Below are 24,286 nucleotides of genomic sequence, written 5' to 3' on the forward strand. Positions count from 1 at the left end.
TTAGCAAACACCTGTTGTGTGTGAAATCTCTTCTCCTCTTGCTTTCCTGGCCAGCTAAGGTAAGACCAACCACCTAACTGTGCTACAAGATGCTTCACCAAATGTCAACTCACTCTGCTTGCCGGCTTCTCAGCGAGTTAGAAGATAATCTTGTTAAATGGATCCGTGTGCACTCTGATGAGCATTGTCTACTCTTTAACGTGTTCCATCCAAATCACCAAAGGAGCTAGGAAGGCCTAAGGGGAAACAACTCCTCTCTCCTGTCGGTTCCTGCTAAGCCTCATTCTTTTCTTGAGGCAACCATTGCGCATGCACCTGGCAGTTTTATCCTCCAATTTCACTTAGAAGATACCCCATCTCTAGAAAATACACCCCACTCTTTAATCTAGATCTTTCCATCTTAATGCCATCCGTTGACTTACAGCTACCATATTTAAAGATTGGTTAGCCTAGATCACAACTCAAAAAACAGGCATAGCACCCTTTGGGATTCCTCCATGGATCACTGTTGTTAAACCTTTGAAGTGTATTTCTGTACCACTGAGGCATTACCTCTCCCCTTCCCATCTTCTACCATGGGTTGATACCTTCCCAATTGCTCTCCCTCCTTCCCTTTCCTCTTACAGCTCATTATACCTTCTCCTGTTTTTTTAGTTCTTACAGTAGTAACATTTTATTCCTTTCTGATAACCATTGACAAATTTCCACACTTTGACAATAGAGCAGTATTTAAAGTTTTTTTTTTTTAAGTGACTGTGGATTATGGCTCAAGTGGTTGAGCATTTGTCTAGCAAATGGTGAGTTCAGTATCACAAAAGAAAGTTAAAAGAAGCAACAAACAACATTTGGGTAATAACTATCTAGAATTACAAGCTCTGACAGGTGCACTAGGATTGTACATTGTACATTGCACCACCATTTACATAATTATTGGCTATAAATACTGGCTCATCCAAGCAAAGTACGATTATAGATTGCACAGTTTTTTTTTCATCATTTCTTTCATACTTAAGGTTCTCTGCTTCACAGAAAAGAAACGTTGGTTCTACTGCCCAGTACCAGCATGCCCAGGCTCCCCCGCGACGCATATGGTGCCTTGAACTTGTTGCACGTAGCTAGAACTCTTTGTGAGGCTTGATAATGAGGCAGCCTAGGGTACCGCCGTATGTGGGAGTGACTGCTGTTGCAGGGATTGGAGGATTTGTATGTTAATTGGCTTTTCCAGAAACCAGAGGTAAAGTAATGAACTATGTAAATAAGGCTTCATCAACCAGCCTTATTCATGTCCTATCAGGTAGAGGCAAAGAAGCATTAAGAATGAACAAGTTCTTTTAATAGGATAAAATTAAGGCGGGGGGGGGGGGGGAAGGGAGGCCTAGGTGAGAATTGAAAGGGGTGACATTGGTGAAGATGGATTGTATTCATAAACTGCTTTGTTAAATGGTGACTCCTTTGTATGACTACTTAATGATAATTTTAAAAAATAAAAAATTAGGTCTCTCCAGAGGGGAGACCAAATTTACATTTATATATAGCAAAATAAGAATAGGTATGGAATTCTAGTTTCCACTCCTCAATGAGTCTGTTACAGAGCCAAGAGAGACCATAATTAAAGCATCATTGATTCTTATTATGTCCCCCAGATTGGAGACAGTGAGATGATTAATCAAAATGATGTACAGTCAGGAGCTACTGTGAAGCAAAGAATCTGAGAAACAAGCTCTGTCATTCCAGCAGCGCCTAGAACCTGGGCTCTGAGGAAGAGATGAGAAAAGTCTTACTCATGACGCTGCTTCACGCTCCACAGGGGAGCGCCTCCCTCCTCTTGTAATCTGAATTTTGATTCCGTTCGTTGAATCAGTGAAGTATTTGTTTAAGGTTGTAACCAACTTTTTATTAGTTTGATTTTAATCACTTATTCCCCTGAGTGATAACAAATGAGACATGAATGTTTTAAATCCGTTTTTTGAGGAACCTCCATCCTGCAAAACCGTATAATAGACCTAAAAGCCTGGCTATTCCACCTTTGCCCAGTAGGTGTCATTAGCAGCAAATAGCACAAGATCACGTTGGCCTAATCAACATTTGGAAGGCTGAAACTCCTTAGATCTACTGAACTGATAAATATTATTACTTGGGGGGTGGGGAGGTGAATAAGTGATCACTTAATGATGCTTATCATTTTCCTTAGCAACCTTCATCAAACACCATTTATTATCTCTAAGCAGTTGTACAAAGGAGTTGCCATTCAACAAATCAGTTTATGAACACTGCATCTTGACCAATGTCATCATCCTCCCACATCCCTCCCAGCCCCATACCCCTCCCCTCAATTTTCTTAATTGTGTAGGATATACATTAATTATTGCATTCTCCCTTTCTTCCTCTTCTTATTCATTACCCCCTTTCTCTTTATCCCACCCCCTGCTTTTTAAGTACCAATTTCCTAGGTTTCATTTCATTGGACTATGAGTTGGTCTTTCTCAAACACCATTTAGATTCAATGTTGGGAGTAGTCAGTGAGGACAGAGGAATAAAGTAAGCAAGACTGTGGGGGGAAAAGTGAGAGGAAGGAAGTGAGACTACTATATTGCAACCCAGCAGTTATTAACACACAGTGGGGGGGGGGGGGAGGGAGGGAGGGAAAGGGAGAGACAGAGGGGAAAAGCTTTACATCCTTACAGAACTGCATTCACAAGTATATGATCTTAGGCATTGTCCCTCTCTTGGTTTCTGCTTTGTCGTCCAATAAATAGAAGCTTAATCTTTGCAAACTTTACAGAAAATTAGAATAAAGATCTACTCCAGCAGTTCATCAGTTATACCAGTGCTGGTCAAAGGAGTTGATCTTTGGACTTTGAAGCTGACCTACCTAATCAGCAACTATATAGATGAGCATGGAGTTGGCTAACTATATTTTTTCATCAATTTCCTGAGTGAATCTGAGGTGCTAATGCTATTTAATATAGTCTTGACACGTGGCCTGCATGAGAGAGAATCAAGGGATGATGCCGGCCGATAAAGAAACTACCCTTTCACCCAACCAGTGGATGATGGGTAGAGAAGCATTAACAGCTGAGCATGTGGGAGGCTGGACTAGAGATTAAAGTTACCCAGCAGCCTTCATCACTGAGGCTGAAGATCAGCTCTTCTGGCCAAAGCAGACATCCAAGGGCTCCTCCTACAGCAGCCGATCAGAACTTCACATGAAGGACTCCTGCTGATGGCGGATGGCCTCCACCCTTCTCTTACCAACCCTAGACTCCAGCTGTTTTGTCCAGCTTTCTGAGGATGAAAGTTCTGACTCAGTTCCAAGCAGATGGCTTTCCTGTCATTTCTACCTGCCACCAACATCTGCTTTGTAAAAGTGGGTGAAGATCTGAAGAAACGTACCCCAGGTTGCTCTGAGACGTCTGGGAGTGTGTGGAGAAACCCTTAACCCCTTTCCAGACCACTGCTCACCATGGTCATCTGTAGATTTGGTAGTTATAAAATTGGAGGAAAAAAAGGAAAGAAAATGTTTAACAAAAAAAAAAAAAAAAGGAAAATCTAAGCCAGGTGCCAGTGGCTCACCCCTGTAATGCTAGATACTTAGGCTGAGAGCTGAGGATTGTGGTTCAAAGCCAGCCCAGGCAGGAAAGTCTGTGAGACTCTTATCTCCAATTAGCCACCAGAAAACCAGAAGTGGTGCTGTGGCTCAAGTGGTAGAGTGCTAGCCTTGAGCTGAAGAGCTCGGGGACAACGCACAGGCCTAGAGTTCAAAAAAAAAAAAAAAAAAAAAAAGAATCTAAATCACTGAGCACTGATGTCTCACACCTACACTTACAGCTACTCAGGAGGGTAAGATCTGAGGATTGCATATCAAAGCAATCTAGAAGTAGAAGGTTTGTAGACTCTTCTCTCCAGTTGATCACCACAAATCAGGAAGTAGAGCTGAGGCTCAAATGGTAGAACACTTTCCTTGAGCCAAAACAAACCAAAAAACACCAAGAGACAGCACCCAGGTCCTGGATTCAAGCCCCAGTCCTCATGTGTGCGCACATGTGCGTGTGCACATACACACATACACATACATCCCTAAACCATGCTAAGCAACAACTCTACACCAGATGCCAGGCTAAGTTCCTTATATCTACTTCATTTCGTCTTCACAGAATTACTGATATACATCTTTTAAAGGGAAACAATTGGGATTCAGTAAAATTTCCGATAACTTAAAAAATGTTTGTTAAATCCTACTTTGAGGCCTGTTCTAAGTTCTGGGAATGTATGTGCAGGTAATAGCAGGCTAGATCCTGGTGTCTTGTTGCTTCCAGCCTAAGGGAGACTCCATTTTACCCCAGTAGACTCAACAATTAATATAAACTTATTAGTATGGAAAGAAGGAAGAGAGGAAGGAAAGGACTATGTCCAGTAAGGCTCATAGATGACCTAGCAGACAATCTTTCGGGCAGTTATTTATGTAAGAAAGATCTAGAAAACCCCAGAAACCTCCCACAGAAAGCACCTCCCAGCTTCCGGTGATACGGAAGTAAAAAGCAGTGGATCTCACTTTATAACCTCAGGCAAATTCTTCTCATTCTCAGCATTGCTCTTTCTTGAGGTATCCCAAGTTCTGGAGATCTTTGCCACTTTCTCTGTTTCAGGAAGAACCTGGTGATAAACTGGAGCAGCATTTACTTTACCACTGGGCAGAGGACAGCACATTGAATGGGTCTCCCGTCAAAAAGGCTAGCTTCATGTGGGCCCACCTGTGCTAGGCCAGAGGGCGTGGCGGCCAGGATGGTGTGCTGTGGGCAGTCCCCCTTCCCAAAGTTCTTCTCCCAGTGAAAGCCAGACTTCCACCCAAGGTCCCGCCTTTTGCTGGTGAATATGGTATTCCATGGTGAGCACTCTCTCCAGCCTCCTTTCACAGTGGAGTTATTCCAGAGCTTGGGTTAGTTCACTGCTGCTAGTGAGGAGGTGAGCGTTTGTGGCAGAAACACTATACAGTTCTCACTGCAGACAGGATTGACTTATGCCGAAGAATTCTAGAAGCCAAATACTTAACACATCAATCCTTTAGTATCTCTCATTTGTAATCTGGCCTTCTTTCACATCTAAGACCATCACACACACACACACACACACACACACACACACACACACACACACACACACACCACCTGCCTTCTCTACCTCCATCACCTCAGGGAAGCATCAATAAGAGAAGATGGAATCCCATGATTCTCAACAAGAACAGAGGGAGCCTTGTGGTCAGCTATGAAGCTTCAAAGTCCTCTTTGAAGGGTCTTATGCTTTGCCATCCATTGCAACTCAACATTACCATCACCACCATTACCTTTCTCCACAGAAACAACCTGGTGCAACTTCTGCCTACTCTCAGGTTAAGTTTGGGCTGTATGGCTCCAGGTCAATGGGCTGATTACAGACTTATCTGCTCCGTGAGACAGCCAGACACACAGATAGACAAATAGATTGGAATAAATAGACACACAGATAGATGATAGATAAATAGACAGACAGGCAGACAGACAGGCAGGCAGACAGACAGACAGACAGACATAGATAGATAGAGCCCATATTCTCCAAGGCAATTTTCTTAATTACACTCAAACCTAGTGTAGAATTCCTTATCAGGTAGGCCTCTGGATAAATGTAAATACCCACTACCTAATAGAGCATAAATTTAAACATTCTGAACCCAGAAAGCACATTCTCTAGAATTTATCTAGACATAAAAATAGCATACCATTACATCATTTTAAAAACCCAGAAAATCTTGTATCGATGTGTAATTTTTTCTATAAATTCACATAATATTTAGGCTATCTTGGTACTATTAAAAGAATTCATAAAAGACACTAGCTCTTGGCCTTTGGACGAATTTAATGTGATTTACACATGGGCATGTTTAGCTCTGACTGACTTATTATTCTGAAGAACTCTTACACCATTACCAGTCTTACATCATATGCTTTGAGAGCACTAATTATCCAGTTAATTGAGCATCTAAGAAGCACTAGCTATATTGCAGGTACCACCATGGAATCCCTTCTCTCCAGATGTTCTCTTTTAGAGGGAAGAAACAAAGCAAACAAGCAGCTATCACAGATGATAACCCCGCAAGGGAAGGAAATAAAGAATCAGAGGAGGCACGGTTCTCACAGGTTGGCCTGGGAAGTCGTCTGTGATAAAGTGAGGTCATTGGTGCATCACCCTCGGGAAGAAATGGCTCTGGAGCGCTGTTCCAGCAGATGGGGGAAGAGGCCGGGCTCTGAGAGGGTCATCACGGCATGCAGCCCCGTGGGCAGCGTCTTTATCCCATGGAAAGTATCCTAGGCTGCAGTCAGGAGACAGGGCCTGTCACTTCCCCGCAGGTCTCTAATGCTATATGGAACCAGGGATTGGGACCAGATAATTGTTCTTCCCAGCCCAGAAAATCCCAACTCAAAGCTCTCAGGAACAACTCAGCCAAGGAGCCTGTATAACTACAACTCTGTGTTCCCAAACCTGCTTCCATTTATAGTAGAATTGAGGTCATTGGAAGTACATTTAGAAACCTTGGACTCAGAAGGCAAATGTATCTCTTAACTGCAAAGGTATCTAAATAACCCAAAATAAAACTAGACAACCTAACATCCCCGGCCCTCCAGCTGACAGATAGATGATTTTAAAATAAAGAGACAGGAGACAGAATAGATTTTTCAACAGAACCTTTCTTACCTGCGCACTTCTATGTGGAACAGCCATAAATAAAACAGAGAAAGCCAAAGGCAGAGGCAGGGGCTGCTGGATGAGCTGGAAAGCAAATGAGGATCTGGATTTGGAGGGAAGTCATTTCATGTCCACCCCGTGTGCTGTGGGCATCCCATCCCCACTGTAACCTGCAAGGAAGGAAAGGCGACAATGACCAAATGACTTTGAAGCACGAAGGAAGAGTTTGCTAGGATTACCACTATCTACTAAGCAGGTGTTCTCACGGTGAGGGCCTGACCCTCTCAGTTGGGCTGGAGTACCAACTGAGAACTTGATAGAAAGAATTCTTGGCCCCCACCCCAAAATTCCCACTGAAATAGCAATGGAGGAATGGAATAAAATCGCATGCGACTCAACTTCTCATTCACTGATGGGGGAGGGGGTCCTTGGGTGGGGTGAGGGAAGAGGGGAACAGGACATGTTGTTTTCAATTAAGGGGGGAAGATGGCCTTGGGGCCAGCCTGTTCAAACCATGAGAAGTTCACAGAAAGAAGAATATCTACGCTTCACATTTGCTCATCAGTCTTCGTTTTATGATACACTTTCAGACTCAAAATGAGCGCTCTCTATTCAAATAATACCCCCAGGATACAATTTATATCACTGCCGTAAATAACCAAAGAAAGTTCTAGAAGAAACTTGCTGCTACGAAGCGTGGATCTTGAAGGACACCCAAAGGCCCATGAGTTGAAGGCTTGGTCCCTCACCTTGTGGTACTAATCGGAGGTCTTGGGTCACTGGGGGTATACTCTTGAAGGAGATTGTGGTACTCCCGCCCCTTCTTCCTCTTCCTCCTCCTCCTCCTCTCTTTCACTTCCCACTCATGATATAAGCAGTTTCATTCTGCTATTACCTTCTACCACACTGCATTGCCTCAGCAAGCACCAAGCAAAAAATCAGTCTTGGAAACTGTGTAGTAACAGAAAACTGACTGGCATGCCCTTTTCCTTACCTCTCCTTTCCTCCTTCCTTTTTTTCCTTTTTATAAGTGGTACAGGATGGTGTTTGTAGCCTGTCTTTACTTTGACCAAACTATGCTACAGTGATGAGGAGGGGAGGAGTAGTTGATGCTCGTGCTAGTCCAGGACCATGAGCCTCCCTCCAAACTGGAATTACAAGGGAGGATCACCACACTTTTTGTTAAGATGGGGTCTCGCTAACTTTTTCCCTGGGTCTGGCTTTGAGGCATGATCCTCCTGATTTCTGCTCCTCACAAAAATAAAAGCAACCAATACAAAACATGTAAAAGACACATTTACCCCCATCCTGGGATAGTTAACTATCCCAGCATCAACCATACGTCCAAATCTGAGTTCAAAATATGACCGGGAAGCCCAAATCTCCTCATATAATGGTTGCCAGTGAGACTATGATTCATCATGAGGTAAAATTCCCCTCCGTGTATTAACTTGTGAAATAGAAAAACACTTATCTGCTTGCAAAATACAGGATCCAGATATAGGATAGACATTTGTATTCCAAAGGAGGTAATTTGGAAGGAAATAAGGCAGGGGGAGCAGGGATCATAAATCCTAAACAAGTCAGAAACCTAGAAGGAAAAGTCCATGTGATCTCAAGGTTGGAGGACAATCTTCTGAGTCATGGTGCTCTTTCCTTTGGGCCTGTTTGGGCAGCCACCCCACTCAAAAAAGGTCTTGTTCCAGACTTCTGCATCAAAAGTGCTGGCATTTAAGTTATTCTTCCTTAACTTTGTTCTGTCTCTTCTAGTCTGGCAATGTTCCTATTTGTGTCTCAAAAACCTTCTCAGCCTCCACTGGCGTCCATGCCATGACTCCATAAAGTCTTCCATTCATCCTTCCTGAGCACCTGCAGCTCAATTCCTAGTTTCTGCTGCGATTATCCGCTATATCTACATGTCACACACGTCATTAGGTAAGCCATACTTGTAGCTATTTCAGGAGTACACTACCAAGACAGGCAGAAAAACCTTTCCAATCATCAGGAGCAAGTTCCTTCTTGTTTGGGAGTTCTTTCTTCAATTTATCTCTTTCTTCTCACATTTTACTCTGAGCAGCAAAGAAATCGAGTTTCATCTTCCACACTATATTTGAAATCTCTTCAGCTAAATCCTCAAGATCATCATCACTTACAAATTGTGTTTTCCTCCCAACAACAGAACAGGTAGTTCTCTGCTAACTTCACAACAAAGATCAACTTGTCTTGTGTCCAATGACATGATTTTCTCTCTCCCTGGAGACTGCGCTGCAAACACCTCTAATGTCCAAAGTTCTAGCAAGGTTCAGTACACTAGGATATGCATATTCTCTCAGACAATAGAAGCTTTCTCTATAGCTTTCCTCACTCCCAAATCCTTCCAGAATGGTCTTTGATGTCTGTATTTCTACCAACAACCTCCTAAGATTATCTAGGCTTTTTCTCAATCAAGCACTTCAAAGTACTTCAAGCCTCTGCCGATTGCACAATCCAAAGCCATTTCAATACTTTACTATTAATACAGCAGTGCCAGCTTTCCAGCACCAAATCTATCAAACAATTATCTGCTCCTGTTATTTCCTAGGTGATAAAGAAAGATGCCATTGAAATGAACCGTCCTGGACCTAGTTCATGACATTCAAGTAGCAAGAGAATGATAAGACTACGGCTCTTGAAACAAGAAAATCTGCCTCATCACTATTAAAAAATGATGAGGCCTTGTGGTCAGTACACATTAACCAAAACTGCCAGTAAGAAAGTATAGGAAAATGTGCAGATGAGAAATGTTGCCTGGAATGCTGATTTAAGTGATCTGGATAAAAATATTTTTAATACTGAGTCATCATGACAAGTTGGAATAAAGAGATCATTTCCTTTCAATGGCTTTAAAAGTATATCCAGTAAATGTAGACAAATTAGACTACAATAGAGAAGAATCTAAGTAAATGAGTAAAAAGGGAGTGGAGAAGTAAGCTTGGGCACAGAATGTATTCTGATCAGAACACCACTAAATTTAGACCACATGTTCCCTTAGTAGAGAATTTTAAAGATTTGATTCATGGTAACACAAGGATGATTTATGACTTTTCTTATGGAAGTTAGCAGTAATAAAGTACTTTCAGATAATTTAATTCCTTAATAGAGTATGTCTTTTATTTTTTCATTTTTTGTCAGTCATGGGGCTTGAACTCAGGGTCCCTGAGCTGCTTTGTGCTCAGGGCTAGCATTCTACTGCTTGGAGCCACAGTTCTACTTCTGTTTTGTGTGTGTGTGTGTGTGTGTGTGTGTGTGTGTGTGTGTGTGTGTGTGTGTGTGTGTGTGTGTGTGTGTGTGTGTGTGTGTGTGTGTGTGTGTGTGTGTGTAATTGGAGATAAGTCTCACAGATTTTCCTGCCTGGGCTGGCTTTGAACTGTGCTTCTCTGAGTAGCTAGATAGATGCAAGCCACCAGCGCCCAGCTGAAGTGCTTTTTTTTAACAACCAAAATTAAACTCAATCGCTCCTATTCTTTTTTTTTTAAATTTTATTTTATTTGAGAACATACTGTACAGAGGGGCTACAATTACATGGGCAGGATAATGCATACATTTCTTACCAAGCATTGCAGCCTCCTCCTTTGTTTATGGCTCCTATTCTTATAACCTTGTAACTGACTTTACATTTTGTGCAGATAGTCAGCCTTCCAAATTAGCAGGGTCTGTCTGACATTGTGAGCTTTTATTGTTCATCAGCAATTTATTGGCTGACTGAATCTAAACCAGATTCTCAAAGAGCCAACGTTTCACGTATGCTGGGCCCTCTGTCCTGTTGAGCTCACGTACTCCTCTGACAATGAAGGGAAGAATGTTTATCTTCTCTTAACCAGTGGACTCAGAAATGTTAAGGGATTTGGAGAAGGCCCAGCAACTGAGATTAAGCACAACAGAAAAAGAATCAGATGGCTCACATCCAGTAGTAGCTGAGATGCTCATGAGATACCCATCCACTAGGGAAGTCTTCTCATTCTGCGCCAGGACAAGGGGCCTCAATGAAAGCTGGTGAAGACCTACACCTCAGGACCAGCAACTCATTGCTTTCATTGCCCAAACTTCCTCTCAAAGGCTATGAATTTATACTTCACATAATTGGGAGCAAATCAGAGCATTTGTTTGGTAACATTTTAATTGATTTTTCCAGTGACCTTTGAAGCAGCAGGTTAAAATTTGACTAAAAACTGCTACCAGGTTGAAGTACTTAAAAAATAAGCTCCTGGAATGACCTGGGATTTAAAATTCCAGGTTTGAAGTTTCCCCACAGTTTTTTTAAGTATAAATAGAGGGGAAAATAGTTTGGAATTTGATTTTAAAAGCACTGAGAAAAGATTGTTTGAATCTTTCATGTCCAGTTTTATGCTTCATTTAATCTCAGACCACATAATCAAAGCCTATTGTACTCGGTGTTTTCAGAGTTCTTCTTTCATAGTCATTTGGCCTCTCTGAGGTTCCAGAGAAAGCCCTTTAATACAGAGGTTGTGGGTGTCAGCAGATCACACTGACAGATAAAGAAAAGACACACTTTGACAGTAAATGAAAATGCCAGCAGGGGGCAGACTTGATACCCTTCCTCCCCAGAGTTCTGGAAATTACCTATTGGAGAGGATTTGCCACTCTTTCCATGAATCTTCAATTGTGGTTACGACGGAGTCTCTGATTCTTTCCTTCCAATCCACCCATTTTGATTTATATACTCTCTTTTGTTTATAAACTGACTGTCAAATTTAGGGTAGAAGCAGAGTTCTTCGCAACTTAAAACTGAAGTCATAATGAGAAGCGTGAAGGAGGCTGAACAGGGTCAAAATAGATTATTCGCAACTAGAAACGTAGAGCAATGGAAAACAAAAATCTGAAGCTGCAGACTCTCATGACTTCAAAACAGGGAGAGATACTTCATCCACGCCACAAGGCGGCTTTACTGGGTCAGACACTGTGCTAGACCCTGGCTTTCAGTGATCTCTCAGGTTAACAGGAAGATATGCAGAACAACACACCAGTGCCTTCAAAACTGGCGGTACTGCACCTCCTTCTCCACAAGAGAATTGTCAGGCAGTGTTCTTACCTGTGTCAACATATATAATACCCTCAACATAGCATCCTGCCCACTTTACAGATGGGGGATCTGAGGTACAAAAAAGAGCCTCGAACCTGCCAAAGGTCACATGCTTGTGAGCAGCAGGAAAAGTTTGGGACCTGATTGCTTGACTGGAGACCACGCCATTAGCCGCCATGATGTAACACCCTGACAGAGGCGGAATGAGGTCAGCAAAGCTGTGACACAAGGAAGGGGGGAGAGAGCGGGGGAGGGTCAGGAGCCTTCCGGAAGGAAGTGGTCCAGGACTGGAGTGGGTGACATTTGTCCTAGGGCTGTTGATGGCCTTTCTTTCTTTTTCTTTTTCTTTTTTTGGCCGGTCATGGGGCCTGAACTCTGGGCCTGGGCGCTGTCCCTCAGCTCTTCACCTCAAGGCTAGTGCTCTACCACTTGAGCCACAGCACCACGTCCAGTTTTCTGATGGTTCATTTGAGATAAAGAGTCTCCTGGACTTTGCTGTTAGGGCTGGCTTTGAACCACAATCCTCAGATCTCAGCCTCCTGAGTTGCTAGGATTACAGGCGTGAGCCACTGGCGCCTGGCTGTTGATGGCCTTTCTAAAGAGTGCCTTTTGTTTTCTTTCAGGTAGCCAGCCTTCAGGCCCTTCACTCGGAACAAAAAGTCCTCACTTTTCAGTATTAGTACTATTCGTGGGGGGCATAGGCCCTGGTAGGAAGGTGATGCTAAGACAGCTCAGAAAACAACTTCTAAGTCCTTTATTTTGATTTACTCTAAACCTAGATCTTGTGGAGAAGTCACCACATTCTTCCGGAAAACAAAATCAAGGCTGGGGATGTTGCTCAGTGGTAAAGCACCTGCCTGGCATGTGTGAGGCTTAGGGTTCCAATGTCCAATCTCCAGCACTGCAGAATTTAAAAAGAAGAAAGAAAGCAAGCAACAGAAAACACGAAGTTACCAAGATGGTTTGACAATTAATTTATATTACTTAGTTTAAACTAGCTTTCACTTTCTACTTGATATTTAGGAATAAGCAAGTAAAATCTGCTTTATACATTTTTACACACACCCCCCACAGACTATTTTATTTATCACAGTTCAATACAATAAGTTGCCACTTCATCAATAGCAAAATGTTAAACAAAAAAAAGCCAAGAAGGAGGGTCCGAAGCAGACGTTTGCCTAGCATTTCTATGTGTTGTCTCTTTCCTGTGTAGTCTACCAATGTTCCCTTTCCACCATCTGTCCGACTTAGGCCTCATGAGAAATCCCTAAAAGATCTGATGATTTACCTGGGCCACAATATAGTCATTTTCCATCACACACACACACACACACACACACACACACACACACACACACACACACACACACACACACACTCACACCATTCCTGCAGACAAAAATTCTTCTAGCTGGGTACTGGTGGCTCATCCCTATAAGCCTAGCTACTCAGGAAACTAAGATCTGAGGACCACAGTTCAAATCCAGCTGGGACAGAAAAGTTCATGAGCCTCTTACTATCAATCAATCACAAGAAAGTGGAGCTGTTGGCAATGGAGCAGTAGCTCAAAGTGGTAAAACTCTTGCCTTGAGCAAAAGATTCAGGGACAGCGCCCAAGTCCTGAGTTCACCCCCCCCCCATGGTCATAAATAAATAAATAAATAATTACTTTCTGCAGTGATTTCAGTTAATCTCAATTAATCATTAGTTAGGTAAGAAACACAGAAGCAAAGGCTCAATTTCCTATGGTTGATTTGTGCCATAGTTTTACTGCTACAATGATTTTTTTTTCATTTTATGACTAAAGGACAAAAGGACATGGAGATATGACTACATGCTTCATGAAATGAAAGCAGTTGAAGATCAGACTTTCTATTTAATTTTTAAAATGTGTTTTCTGGGAAAGTTAGACAACTCACGATTTTCACCAACTCAGTTCCGTTTTGTTCTGTCCCACCCCAGCAATTCTCTTTATTTGGATTTTTTTAATTAATGAAATCATCAAAGCCATTTGTCATACCTTACTTAACAAGACCAAATAAAAACATGAACCTCAGTGTGGTGCATTAAGTAATAAGCTCACCTTAGTTTCAATCTAGTTGCCAGTATAGCTAACACTTTGAGTAGGAGCAAAATATCTGTGCTTCTTACAGCTTCTGATGGGGAAAAAATGGCCTTTAGCAATATTATTTCTGGGTCATATTATAAATGATGTCTTTAGCTACAACAAAAATGGTTCAGGTGCAAAACAACCTTACCACTAGTTTTAAGTATACAAAAAAAAAGCTATCACTATTATTGACCTAAAATCAAGTCCTTTCTACTTGAGAATATTATACAACTTAGAGGAGCTTTGAGGAGGAGTGGAGGTAGGGGAAAAGTTACTAGAAGACCTCTGTAAAGTTCCCTTAAGATTCCTCCTCCTGTATGAGTATTAAAACTTATTTTAAAGGAAAAACATCTCTTGTTTCCATTTCCTGGAGTTCATTTCTACAAATATTATTTTACATGATCAGAGGCACATAAGAATTGTGCCTTGGTGTTCCTCTCCTAAGAAGGACTGGTTTTTGTTGTTGTTGTTGTTAACTTGTACTCAGGGCAAAGGATCCAGTCCTAAGAAGCCTTGAATTCACAAGTTCTAAAATTGCGATCCTCAGGACCAACTGGGAATTGGTTTGCCATGTAAATGCTCAGATTCCACCCCAGTTCTATTTTGTAACAAACTTCCAGAGAGCTTGGGATGCATACAGAAATTTGAGAACAGTGGCTCTCAAATGTTCTAGGCCATTGAGCAATAACTAGCTCAACAAACGCTTTCAGTTCTTTTTCTTTAGGAAAATAATGTTCAAATATCAGTTTTTTAAAGCTGCTCAATGATAAAATTGTAAGGTAAAACTTTTCTCCTTTTGCTTCTCTTCCTTGGTTTCCTTCCCTACTCTAGTACTCCAGGCCAAAGAAACTTCTCTTCTGAGACTAATCTACCATCTCGCTCTGAAATAAGAGCAAGTGCAGGTGGATCCTGAATGGCATTAGCGACAAAATGATTTTGCCGGAAAACATCACGGGAATGGATTTAGAGACCAGAGACTCTCATAAAAGCAGAGCTGAAATGCATCTTTTCCCAGATTAGTGACTTCACCTAAAAGCTACAAAGCGGGAGAATACAGTTCTAACTCACAACAAGACCACTTGGATCAGTGTCTGCCTGGGAACACCAGAGATGACTGCATAAACAGGGTCAAATTCAAGGACATTCTTAGAATGTCAGTAAATCAGTGGGTTTATTTCAGTGACCAGAGCAGGCACTGCAGATCAACCACTGTCTTCTTTCTATCATTTTCTGTCTGTTCTTCATTCCCTTTATGGAAAGTGAAAGAAGATGTACTGATAATTTGTTTGAATAACCAGTTCCTGCGAGCAGTAGCCCATGAGAAATTGTGACCAGAATTGACTTCAACAGACAGCTAAATAGTCTCCCATAGTTCCTTGAGAACAACTCAATAAAGTAAATCTAAGAAGGTAAAAAGGCAGATCGACTCAAACACTCTTATTTCTCCAGCATTTAATCTCAGACTGGTCAATCAAACTGTATTTGCTTGATCACTAGATGAATCTCAATGGTATAGTCATCAGCATACTAATGTGGAGGGAAGGGAAGAATGAACAGATTTTTTTTTGCTTTTGTTTTTGTTTTTGTTTGCCAGTACTGGGGCTTGAACTCAGGGCTTGGGCACTGTCCCTGAGCTTCTTTTACTCAGGCTAGTACTCTACCAGTTGAGCCACAGTGCCACATCCGTTTTTGTTTGTTTGTTTGTTTGTTTATGTGGTACTGAGGAATTGAACCAAAGGCTTCATGCATGCTAGGCCAGCACTCTACCACTGAGCTACATTCCCAGCCCGATGAACAGGTTCTTCAAACACGAAAATATCCTTTATGACCTTTCAGCTCTAGCTTTGAGGAAAATAAACTATTTTTTGTGCTGATACATGTGTCACCTCTGGTAGCCCTGGAAATATTAAGTGCAAAAAGATTAACTTAAGCATTCTAGCCTGATTTCACCACCTCAATTATTTATGCATATGAAGTTACATTTTTAAAACTTAAGCAGGTAACTTAACTCAGAGCAATGGCTGCTCTCTCTTTTTAATCTGAAATAAGAGTCCAATTGTTATGAATGCATATATATATATATATATCACCTTTAAAACTTTCTTACTATTGTTTCTAACATATTTATAAGATGATTTCTTTGTTGCTTTGTATGTCCCTCACCCATAGTATAACCCCTGTTTTCACTGTATTTGATGTTGGTATAATTTGGGGAGGGGAAGGGAAAAAAACAAATTGTTTAAATAGGAATACAGATGGACCCATTGCAACAATGAGATGTACAAGATGTTATGTTGAAAAACAAACTTTACAACTTTGGTGGGGACCTGGGGGGTTGGAGATGGGAGGGCAGGGATGGGAAGGGGAAACAAAGAAGGAGGCAACAATGCTTGATAAGAAATGCACTCATTACCTTGCTCATGTAATTGTAACCCCTCTGAATGGTATTTTCACAATAAAAAAACTTATTAATTTAAAAAAACCTAAGCAGGTAACTTAACTCAGAACAATGGCTGCTCTCTCTTTTTAAGCTGAAATAAGTGTCCAGTTGTTATGAATGTATATGTGTGTGTCCATGTGTATGTGTGTATATATATATATATATACACACACACACACACACACACACACACACACACAATCTTTAAAACTCACTTCCTTGAATTGTGGGGGTTTCCCGTTGTTTGATACAGAGTGCATTTAAAGTACGAAATGCTTTGGTATATGCCAAGTAATATGTCCTAGGTTGAGATATGTAATCTCAACAGTGTGTGTCAGAGACTCTTGCTTTAGTTCACTTCCTGGGGTATCTGTCCTCACTTTCTCCCCATTTCATCTTGCAGATCACAGAAGACATCTTCCTACTTTGGATGTACTTTTACTTCCTACTGCTGTCCCTGTTAGCTCTCACTGATGATGTCCAGTTATCATCATTCAGAGAGAACTAGCTTCATCACCCCCTAGCGGCTGCTGGTATTTGGTTAAGACCTGAGAGCCATGCAGGTGTTGAAATGCTCCTATGGCTTGGCCTCAGCCATCATGGTGGCCTGCTACTGTTAGAAATGGCTCAGGATGCTGGGGGTGTCATGAGGGAGTAAAGACACTAACTCCAAAAGAACTTGGCGAGGGGAAGTTTACTTCTGCAGAAAGATGTGCCATCAGCCAAAACTCTGGCAAGCAAACACCTAGAGCAGGCAGGCTGCTCCCTTTTCATCACTAACACAGAAGGCCCTCCAACCCTCTGCTCTCATTGGCTGAGCTAAGGTTTGCAATCTGTAAAAGGATGTGGCTGAACAGGTTGCAACTACAATCCAAGGAGCTTCTAACAGAATGTCTTCAAGTGCAGCCAGAGAAAGGATGTCATGAAAATGGAACAAACAAGGGCCAAACCACCTGACCAAAGGAGGAACCCTTCAGAGAAAGGATTCTCTCAAGATCAACAGAAAGGAAGTAAACTAGTTTCCTAGAAAAAAAATGCTCTTCTCCCAATAAGGACCCCAAAGTGGCTCACCAGGAACCATTCACCATATCCAGTTATCGGTAGAGCAGCCAGCTGAGCAACCCAGAGTAACCCTGAGCACCATTGGTCCCTGTGCTGGGCTTTGTCCACAATAGGTTTTTAACTAGATTTTGAACTAGGTTTAATTCCTGTGGGATGATTAGGCCCCGTCTCACGACTCTCCTGTCTACAACAGGGCAGTGGAAGTGCTTGGAATCTAGTGGAAGAGGTACACATCATCATATCAATGTACAAAAAACAATCTGTTCTATGTAACTAAGATACTCCAAGGTAGAAAATGAAGCATTCTAATCAACATCAACTTGAACGACGTATTTGCATCACTATTTTAACTCCACATTTGTGGCTTGGCCAAAGCTTGGTACCTTCTGATTTAAGAATGCTTCTCTGTGCCCAACTTCCTTGTTCCCTTTGGTGTGCAGATATCTGCATAAACTAGACTCCTATCTTCATTCCACAATCAACAATTGTACTATCGCATATGCTTTTCCCTCTGGTCTCTTGTCCATATTATATTTCATCCTCTTGTCATTGGCATGACCCAAGGTCAGAATTCCCTTAAGAGTAATGATCTGGAATTTTCCATGACAATGGCTGGAGAAGACAAGGAATAGCACAGTGGGAGATGCTTGAATTGTCTGGCAAGAATCTGTTTGGTCCTTATTCATTTACAGATGGATTCGTACTGCTGCATTTTATATCAGATAGGAAAAGGCAGGTTCATTGAGAGTGACCAAGAAAGTTCTTGAGAAGCTTTCTAGGGATTGAGATTCTCTAGCTTCAAGCTCCATCCTGGGCTTTGGGCAAAATGTCCCTCTTGACTGATCAGAAGCTACAGTAATCGTGGGATTTTAGGTAGCTGTCTTTGTGTTCTTCCTACCTCCAGAATTCGATTTCACACATTTGATGGGGAGTGAGAGGTGGGATGGGGGAACCAATAGGGATATGGAGGCAAATACAAAGACTTGGAGCCTAATGAAACTTTTAACTTCATAGAGGAAGAAGGGCGGGCCGAGAGCTGCCTTTGAAGTTGCCCCCAACAATTCACATGGATTTTTTTCCCCTGATGTAACAAAACTGTTCACATCAAATGAAACTTTGAAGATAGTTATTTTGAAGTTGCGTTGCTTCAAACCCACCTCTTTATTGAAAGTTCCAGGGTCCACTGAAACTAGAGTTAATACTCGTTTCCTTTTCTGAAAAAAAGTTTGTTCACATTAAATTCCTTTATTTCTGGGAAATATAAGATGATGCTAAGCAAAATGAACCCCAAGATAGGGACACGAGAGATCTTTCTTTGTTGTTGTTTTTAATGTACTGTGTGATATTTTTTTTTGTTTCCTTTGTATGTTCTTCCCCCTGTGGTCACTGTACCTGATTTTAGCACCCTGTATCTTGTATATCCATTTGTCTAATTTGGGGAGGGGAAAGGGAAAACAAAATGTTGAAACAAGTCAAAAAATAAATTCATTTATTTCTGGGAAAAGAGTTGGGAAAAAATCTTCTCTCCTATTCATGAAAAAGTGAAAAATGTAGAAAAGTCGCTATCTGAAACCCTTTAAATCGGAGTACTTTGAAGACTCTTTAAGATTCCAAAGACTCTAATTAATGTCAATGTTTTAGACAAAACAGACTGGTTGCTAAATGAAGCCTCATAGAAATGAAGCCTGTTTTGAAGAAAGCAAGCTGAGAATAGTAAGAAATATGACAATGGGGGACTCAGCATCCAGCACATCCAAACACATTCTGAGGACATTTCTGTACCGTTTACTATATAAGCAAGTTATAAACATCGATGCATCATGTATGAAGCAAGCTATAAAATGACTTTCTCCATGAGTCTTGTTATACATATTCACAAACATGTGGTTAGTTGGGTTAGACCTGGATCTGGATTTCTCATACTGATATTTAGGGTTTGATGATACCCTGTGTGGGGGAGGGGACAGATTTGCCCCATCAGCCTCTGAAACACTAGCTTCTAGGAAGTTCCCAGGTGTGACAGTCAAATACATCATTAAATACTGCCATCTGTCCTCTGGAAGGGAACAACTCAATTGAGAACAACTAGATTGTAGTTAAAGTATTGGAGCTATTTTATAAATCCTCATCATAGAATATATGTTAAAATTGTAAGTATTTCCAGTTTCCCGCGAGTTGGGTGATTTTTGTTTTGTTTTTGTTTCTTGGGATATTGTTTTCTGTCTTGGAGATTTTGTTTTGAGCCTTACTATGTTGCCTAGGCTGGCCTCAAACTCACCCGCCCTGCCAGGGCCTCCAGAGTCCTAGGATTACATTACACACCACCAAACTGAGCTTAAGCCAAATCAGTTTTAAAAGCAAAGATCCTCAGAGTTACCACTATACTGTACCACAGAAAAGCTTAAAAATGTTTTATTGGGTATATAAATAAGTGAACAAAAAGTGGAATGAAAACATAAAACATCAGAGAAGAGATTTTCAGAAAGAATTACTGACAGCAGTTTTATAACTGTCAGGGATTCTGAGGACAGTTTTAAGTGTTATTACTTAGAGGAAAGGAAACAGACACAAAGGCAAAGATAGAGAAGTCAGCCCATCCAGAGCATCAATAACAGGAAATGAGGAAACATCATGAGAGGAAAGAGTAGACATGACTGAAGATCTTGGCCGTATCATTCCAATAACCAAGTGTTCACCCTATCTTTCACTCTCTGCTTTATCTTGATCAAACTTTAACCCAGACCCTCTTTCCTACAACCCTGCTGACCCCAACCTTGGGCAAAACCATAAAAATGTGGAACGTTCCCCCTTATCAGCTCCTCCTGGGAACTGGCTGGCCACAGTGGGACATTTTCCTTTCAAACAGCACTGAGAATTTCCCCTTCACTGTGCAGCTTCCTCTCCAAAGATTCTGCTTATCTCTTTGCCCATAAAAGAAAATGTTTCATGCTAAGCGAAATGAACCCTAAGATAGGGACACAAGAGGTTTTATCTTTCTTGCTGTTGTTTTTAATGTACTTCTAACATACTAAGTGATTTTTTTTTGTTTCTTTTGTATGTTCTTCCCCTATGGTATAACCCCTGTTTTCACTGTATTTGATTCTGATGCCCTGCATCTTGTATACACATTTTTATAATTTGGGGAAGGGAAAGGAAAAAACAAAATGCTGAAATAAGGATACAAGTTAACCCATTGTAACAATGAGATATACAAGACACTATGTTGAAAATGAACTTTACAACTTCAGGGATGGGGGGGCAGGGAGGGAAGAGTTGGGGAAGTGGGGAGGGAAGGGATGGTAGGGGAAAAACAGGAGGAAGTAACAATGTTCGATAGGAAATGTACTCCTTACCTTACTCATGTAACTGTAACCCCTCTGTACAGAATTTTTACAATAAATCTTTTTTAAAAATCTTTCTTATTTTTGATTTTGAGACACCAGCAGTTTCTAGGTTCAATATTCTCTCTGTTGTGATAGTTGGTCTTTTAAATAAAAATCTAACATACTTTGTTTTTACTTGAGCTTAGACTTCTAAGCCGGTGTTTTACCTTTTACAAAAAGAAGAGACTATTTTAAAAAATGGTCTTCTCAAGTCTTTTTCAGACTATGGAATTATGGATAACCATGTTAACTTGATCTACTTCAGAATTTAAGAGGAAAAGACATGCACAGTTCACAGGACTGCATCAATATTTTTACTTAAAGTTTCCAATAAGGCAGACATGGTGGTACCCACCTATAATTCCAGCATTCATAAGGTAGAGATAAAAACATTATGAGTTTGAGGCCAGCTTGATCTGCAAAGCAAAATCCTGACTCAAATGAAAACAAGATGCTTCAATAAGTATTTTCTTATCCTCATCTACAAGTGCTTCAATATATTTATGATAAATTCTAAACAAACTTGGAAGCTCTTTCACTTTTTTCTCCAGTTTTCTTTATTCGAAAATTCATTTTACTTCGTGTTTGATTCTGATTCTTAGTCGATTCTTTTTTCCTTTCCTTTTCCTTCCTTCTTTCTTTCTTTCTTTTTTTCTTTCTTCCTTCCTTCCTTTCTTTCTTTCCTTTAAACACTTGCCGTTCCATTGTCGTCTGGGCTACATTGAAGAATTAGTTGTCCCTCTTATGCTTTCCAAAAAACAATGACAATCTATCCTTTGGAAAGCTTTTAGTCATGGTTTTGTTTGATTTTTGCATTTGACTATGACTTTTTAAACATAAAGTATGATTTTAGCTTGCTCTGTTATTTTCTGGTTATCATGGCCTTCCCTGCCTTTCAACATCCTAACAGCAAGTAGATTCTCTCTTAACAGTGTGTTTTAGCTTAGAATCTACCCCTTGATTAGAAAAAGAACTGAGGTCAGCTTTGTTTAATGGCTAGTGGCTTGCACTTTGTTAGAGGGAGAACCTAGAAACATTTTGAAAAATAATAAATTTTCAGAATTATTTTTACTATTCCTGACTACACAGCTTTCACATCATTAAAAAGTAAAAGTATATTAATTGCACTTGAATATTTCAGAACAAATTATTAGTTCACACCCATCCTCCATGTCTACTGCATACCATAAGGAAAATTAATATTATTCTACTAAAGAAAGCAATATAAAATTTGAAAAACATTATCAATTGGCCATGAAGATATGAGGCATTTAGGGGGAAAAAAAAACAGGCAAATGTTTTGATGAATGGAGAAATGCCTGGATTGCTTTCCAGGAAGATAAAAGAAGAGAGGTAGGGAGTTTTATCCAGTGGTTATACAGTCATCTTTACCTAACTTGTCAACTCATTCAAATGAACAGTTAGTTCACAAAGTATTATTTCAAGCATAATTGGCTTTGGTTATATTATTTAAATTAATTGCTAGGCAATATTGAGTAAACCTAGTTAGTATTTTAGTGTTAAGTGACATACTCAGTGGAGAACAAAAGGGTCCTTAATGGGTCATAGATGTATGAAAGTATATAATGAAATTATCAAAATTAGAATAGTGATTGAAAGTCATTTTCTAGATACTGTAAATCCAGTATCTGGAAGTTCATTCATAATTATGCTAACTTCTGACAAATTACAAATTTAACAAGTATAAAATAAAAGTATCTCTTTTTTTAAAAAAGGGCTAGCCAGACACCTGCGGCTCATGCATGTAATCCTAGCTACTCAGGAGGCTGAGATCTGAGGATCATGGTTCAAAGCCAACCCAGGCAGGACAGTTCGTGAGACGCTTATCTCCAATAAACCACTAGAAAACCAGAAGTGGTCCTGTGGCTCAAGTGGTAGAGCACTTGCCTTGAGCTGAAGAGCACAAGGACAGCACCTAAGCCCAGAGTTCAAGCCCCACGACAGACAAAAAAAAAAAAAAAATTCAGGTTTATTCCAAAATGTTGATCATCTACCACTGCAGTCAGTAGGCAATAGAAGTTTACATGAGAAAAATTTTTACTCATATATCAAAAGATTCAGCTTGTATTTTTATGATATAATAGTTGATAATCAAGATATTATCTAGTATTAATTTTTCTTTGTTCTTTGTTCTTTTTCTTTTTTTCGGTCGTGGGGCCTGAATTCTGGGCCTGAGTGCAGTCCTTTAGCTCTTCTGGGGCTGGGAAGGTGGCTCAGTGGTAGAGTGCTTGCCTTGCATGCATGAGGCCCTGGATTTGATTCCTCAGCACCATATAAGCAGAAAAAGCCAGAAATGGCGCTGTGGCTCAAGTGGTAGAGTGCTAGCCTTTTTAATTTTTTTTCTTTTTTTTTTTTTTTTTTGCCAGTCCTGGGACTTAAACTCTGGACCTAGGCTCCTTTTGCTCAAGGCTAGCACTCTACCACTTGTGCCACAGTACCACTTCTAGCTTTTTCTGTGATTAATTGGAGGTAAGAGTCTCAAGGACTTTCCTGCCAGAGCTGGCTTTGAACCTTGATCCTCAGATCTTAGAGTCCTGAGTCACTAGGATTATAGGCATGGGCCACTGGCACCCAGCATATAAATTATTCTTTAATGGTGTATAAGCTATCCAAGTGTCATTGTCTAGCTTGACCACTGGCATCCTCCTGAGGTTTTACTCCTTTTTCTTGATTCATAGTAAGTACTTGATTAGTATATCTTGAAAAAAATTGTTGAGCAATTAGTTAATTTAGCCATTTCATTGTCATACAGGTATAACATGCTTCAGAAAAACATGCTCATTACCTTTCTTTAAGTTATACCGCAAATTGAGAAATGCATTTCATATTTGAACAAGTAGAATTTCAAGGCAGTTCCCAGAAGCTTGTCTGAATTTAGTACTATATTGCCAGTAGGAGAACATAAGCCCAGTGATTATTTTTCCAAGAATTTATTAGGTCCTTTGAATGGTGACTGAGTCTTCGAAGTGATCAAGTAGATTGTATTGTGAGATAACCCACCTGGAGAATCAAAATTCGATGTTAAGCCAGGCACCATTAGCGTCCACCTGTCATCCTATCTATACAGGAGGCTGTGATCCGAAGATCATAGTTTGAAGCCAGCTAGTCAGAAAAACCTGTGAGACTCTTACCTCCAATTAACCAGCAAAAATTTCCACAAGTGTGGTTCAAGTGGTACAGTTACAATCTTGAGCAAAAAAAACTTAAAGGAGAGAGAGCCCTTAGACCCTATGGTCAAATCCCATTACTGGCACAAAAACTTTTTTTTAGATATTATGGTTATCATTTTGGATTGCTTGGAAATAACTTTGAACTGAAAATCTTAGGATTCAGTGCCACTCTCCGCTTGCCATCAGAATTTGTTCTTATCTGCATCTATTACATCACCCTCATCATAATGTAAAACTCAGTCAACCCTGCCAAGCTGTCTGGGCATCTGCCTGGATTAAACTGAGGTTTCAACACAGAATAAT

At 40.6% G+C, this 24,286-nt stretch overlaps 1 protein-coding gene across 5 annotated transcripts in view; it reads left to right on the forward strand.

The window, feature by feature from the left end:
• Slc19a3 (solute carrier family 19 member 3) overlaps positions 1–20,635 on the forward strand; it is a 41,103-nt gene extending 20,468 nt beyond the window's left edge. Inside the window, exon 6 of one of the 5 annotated variants that reach the window (XM_070015512.1) lies at positions 16,751–20,635. In XM_070015512.1, the coding sequence (XP_069871613.1) occupies positions 16,751–16,855 (105 nt within the window). In that variant the 3' untranslated portion in view covers positions 16,856–20,635. Of the gene's footprint in view, positions 1–4; positions 1,334–4,646; positions 7,072–9,298; positions 9,784–14,738; positions 16,263–16,750 lie in introns of those variants that run through there. The other 4 variants (XM_070015541.1, XM_070015531.1, XM_070015505.1 and 1 more) reach the window with 4 other exon arrangements.
• Positions 20,636–24,286: the final 3,651 nt, after the last annotated feature.

This window comes from Dipodomys merriami, unplaced genomic scaffold, assembly GCF_024711535.1.
Source record: "Dipodomys merriami isolate MVZ:Mamm:240054 unplaced genomic scaffold, mDipMer1.0.p SCAF_1, whole genome shotgun sequence".
NCBI lineage: Eukaryota > Metazoa > Chordata > Mammalia > Rodentia > Heteromyidae > Dipodomys > Dipodomys merriami.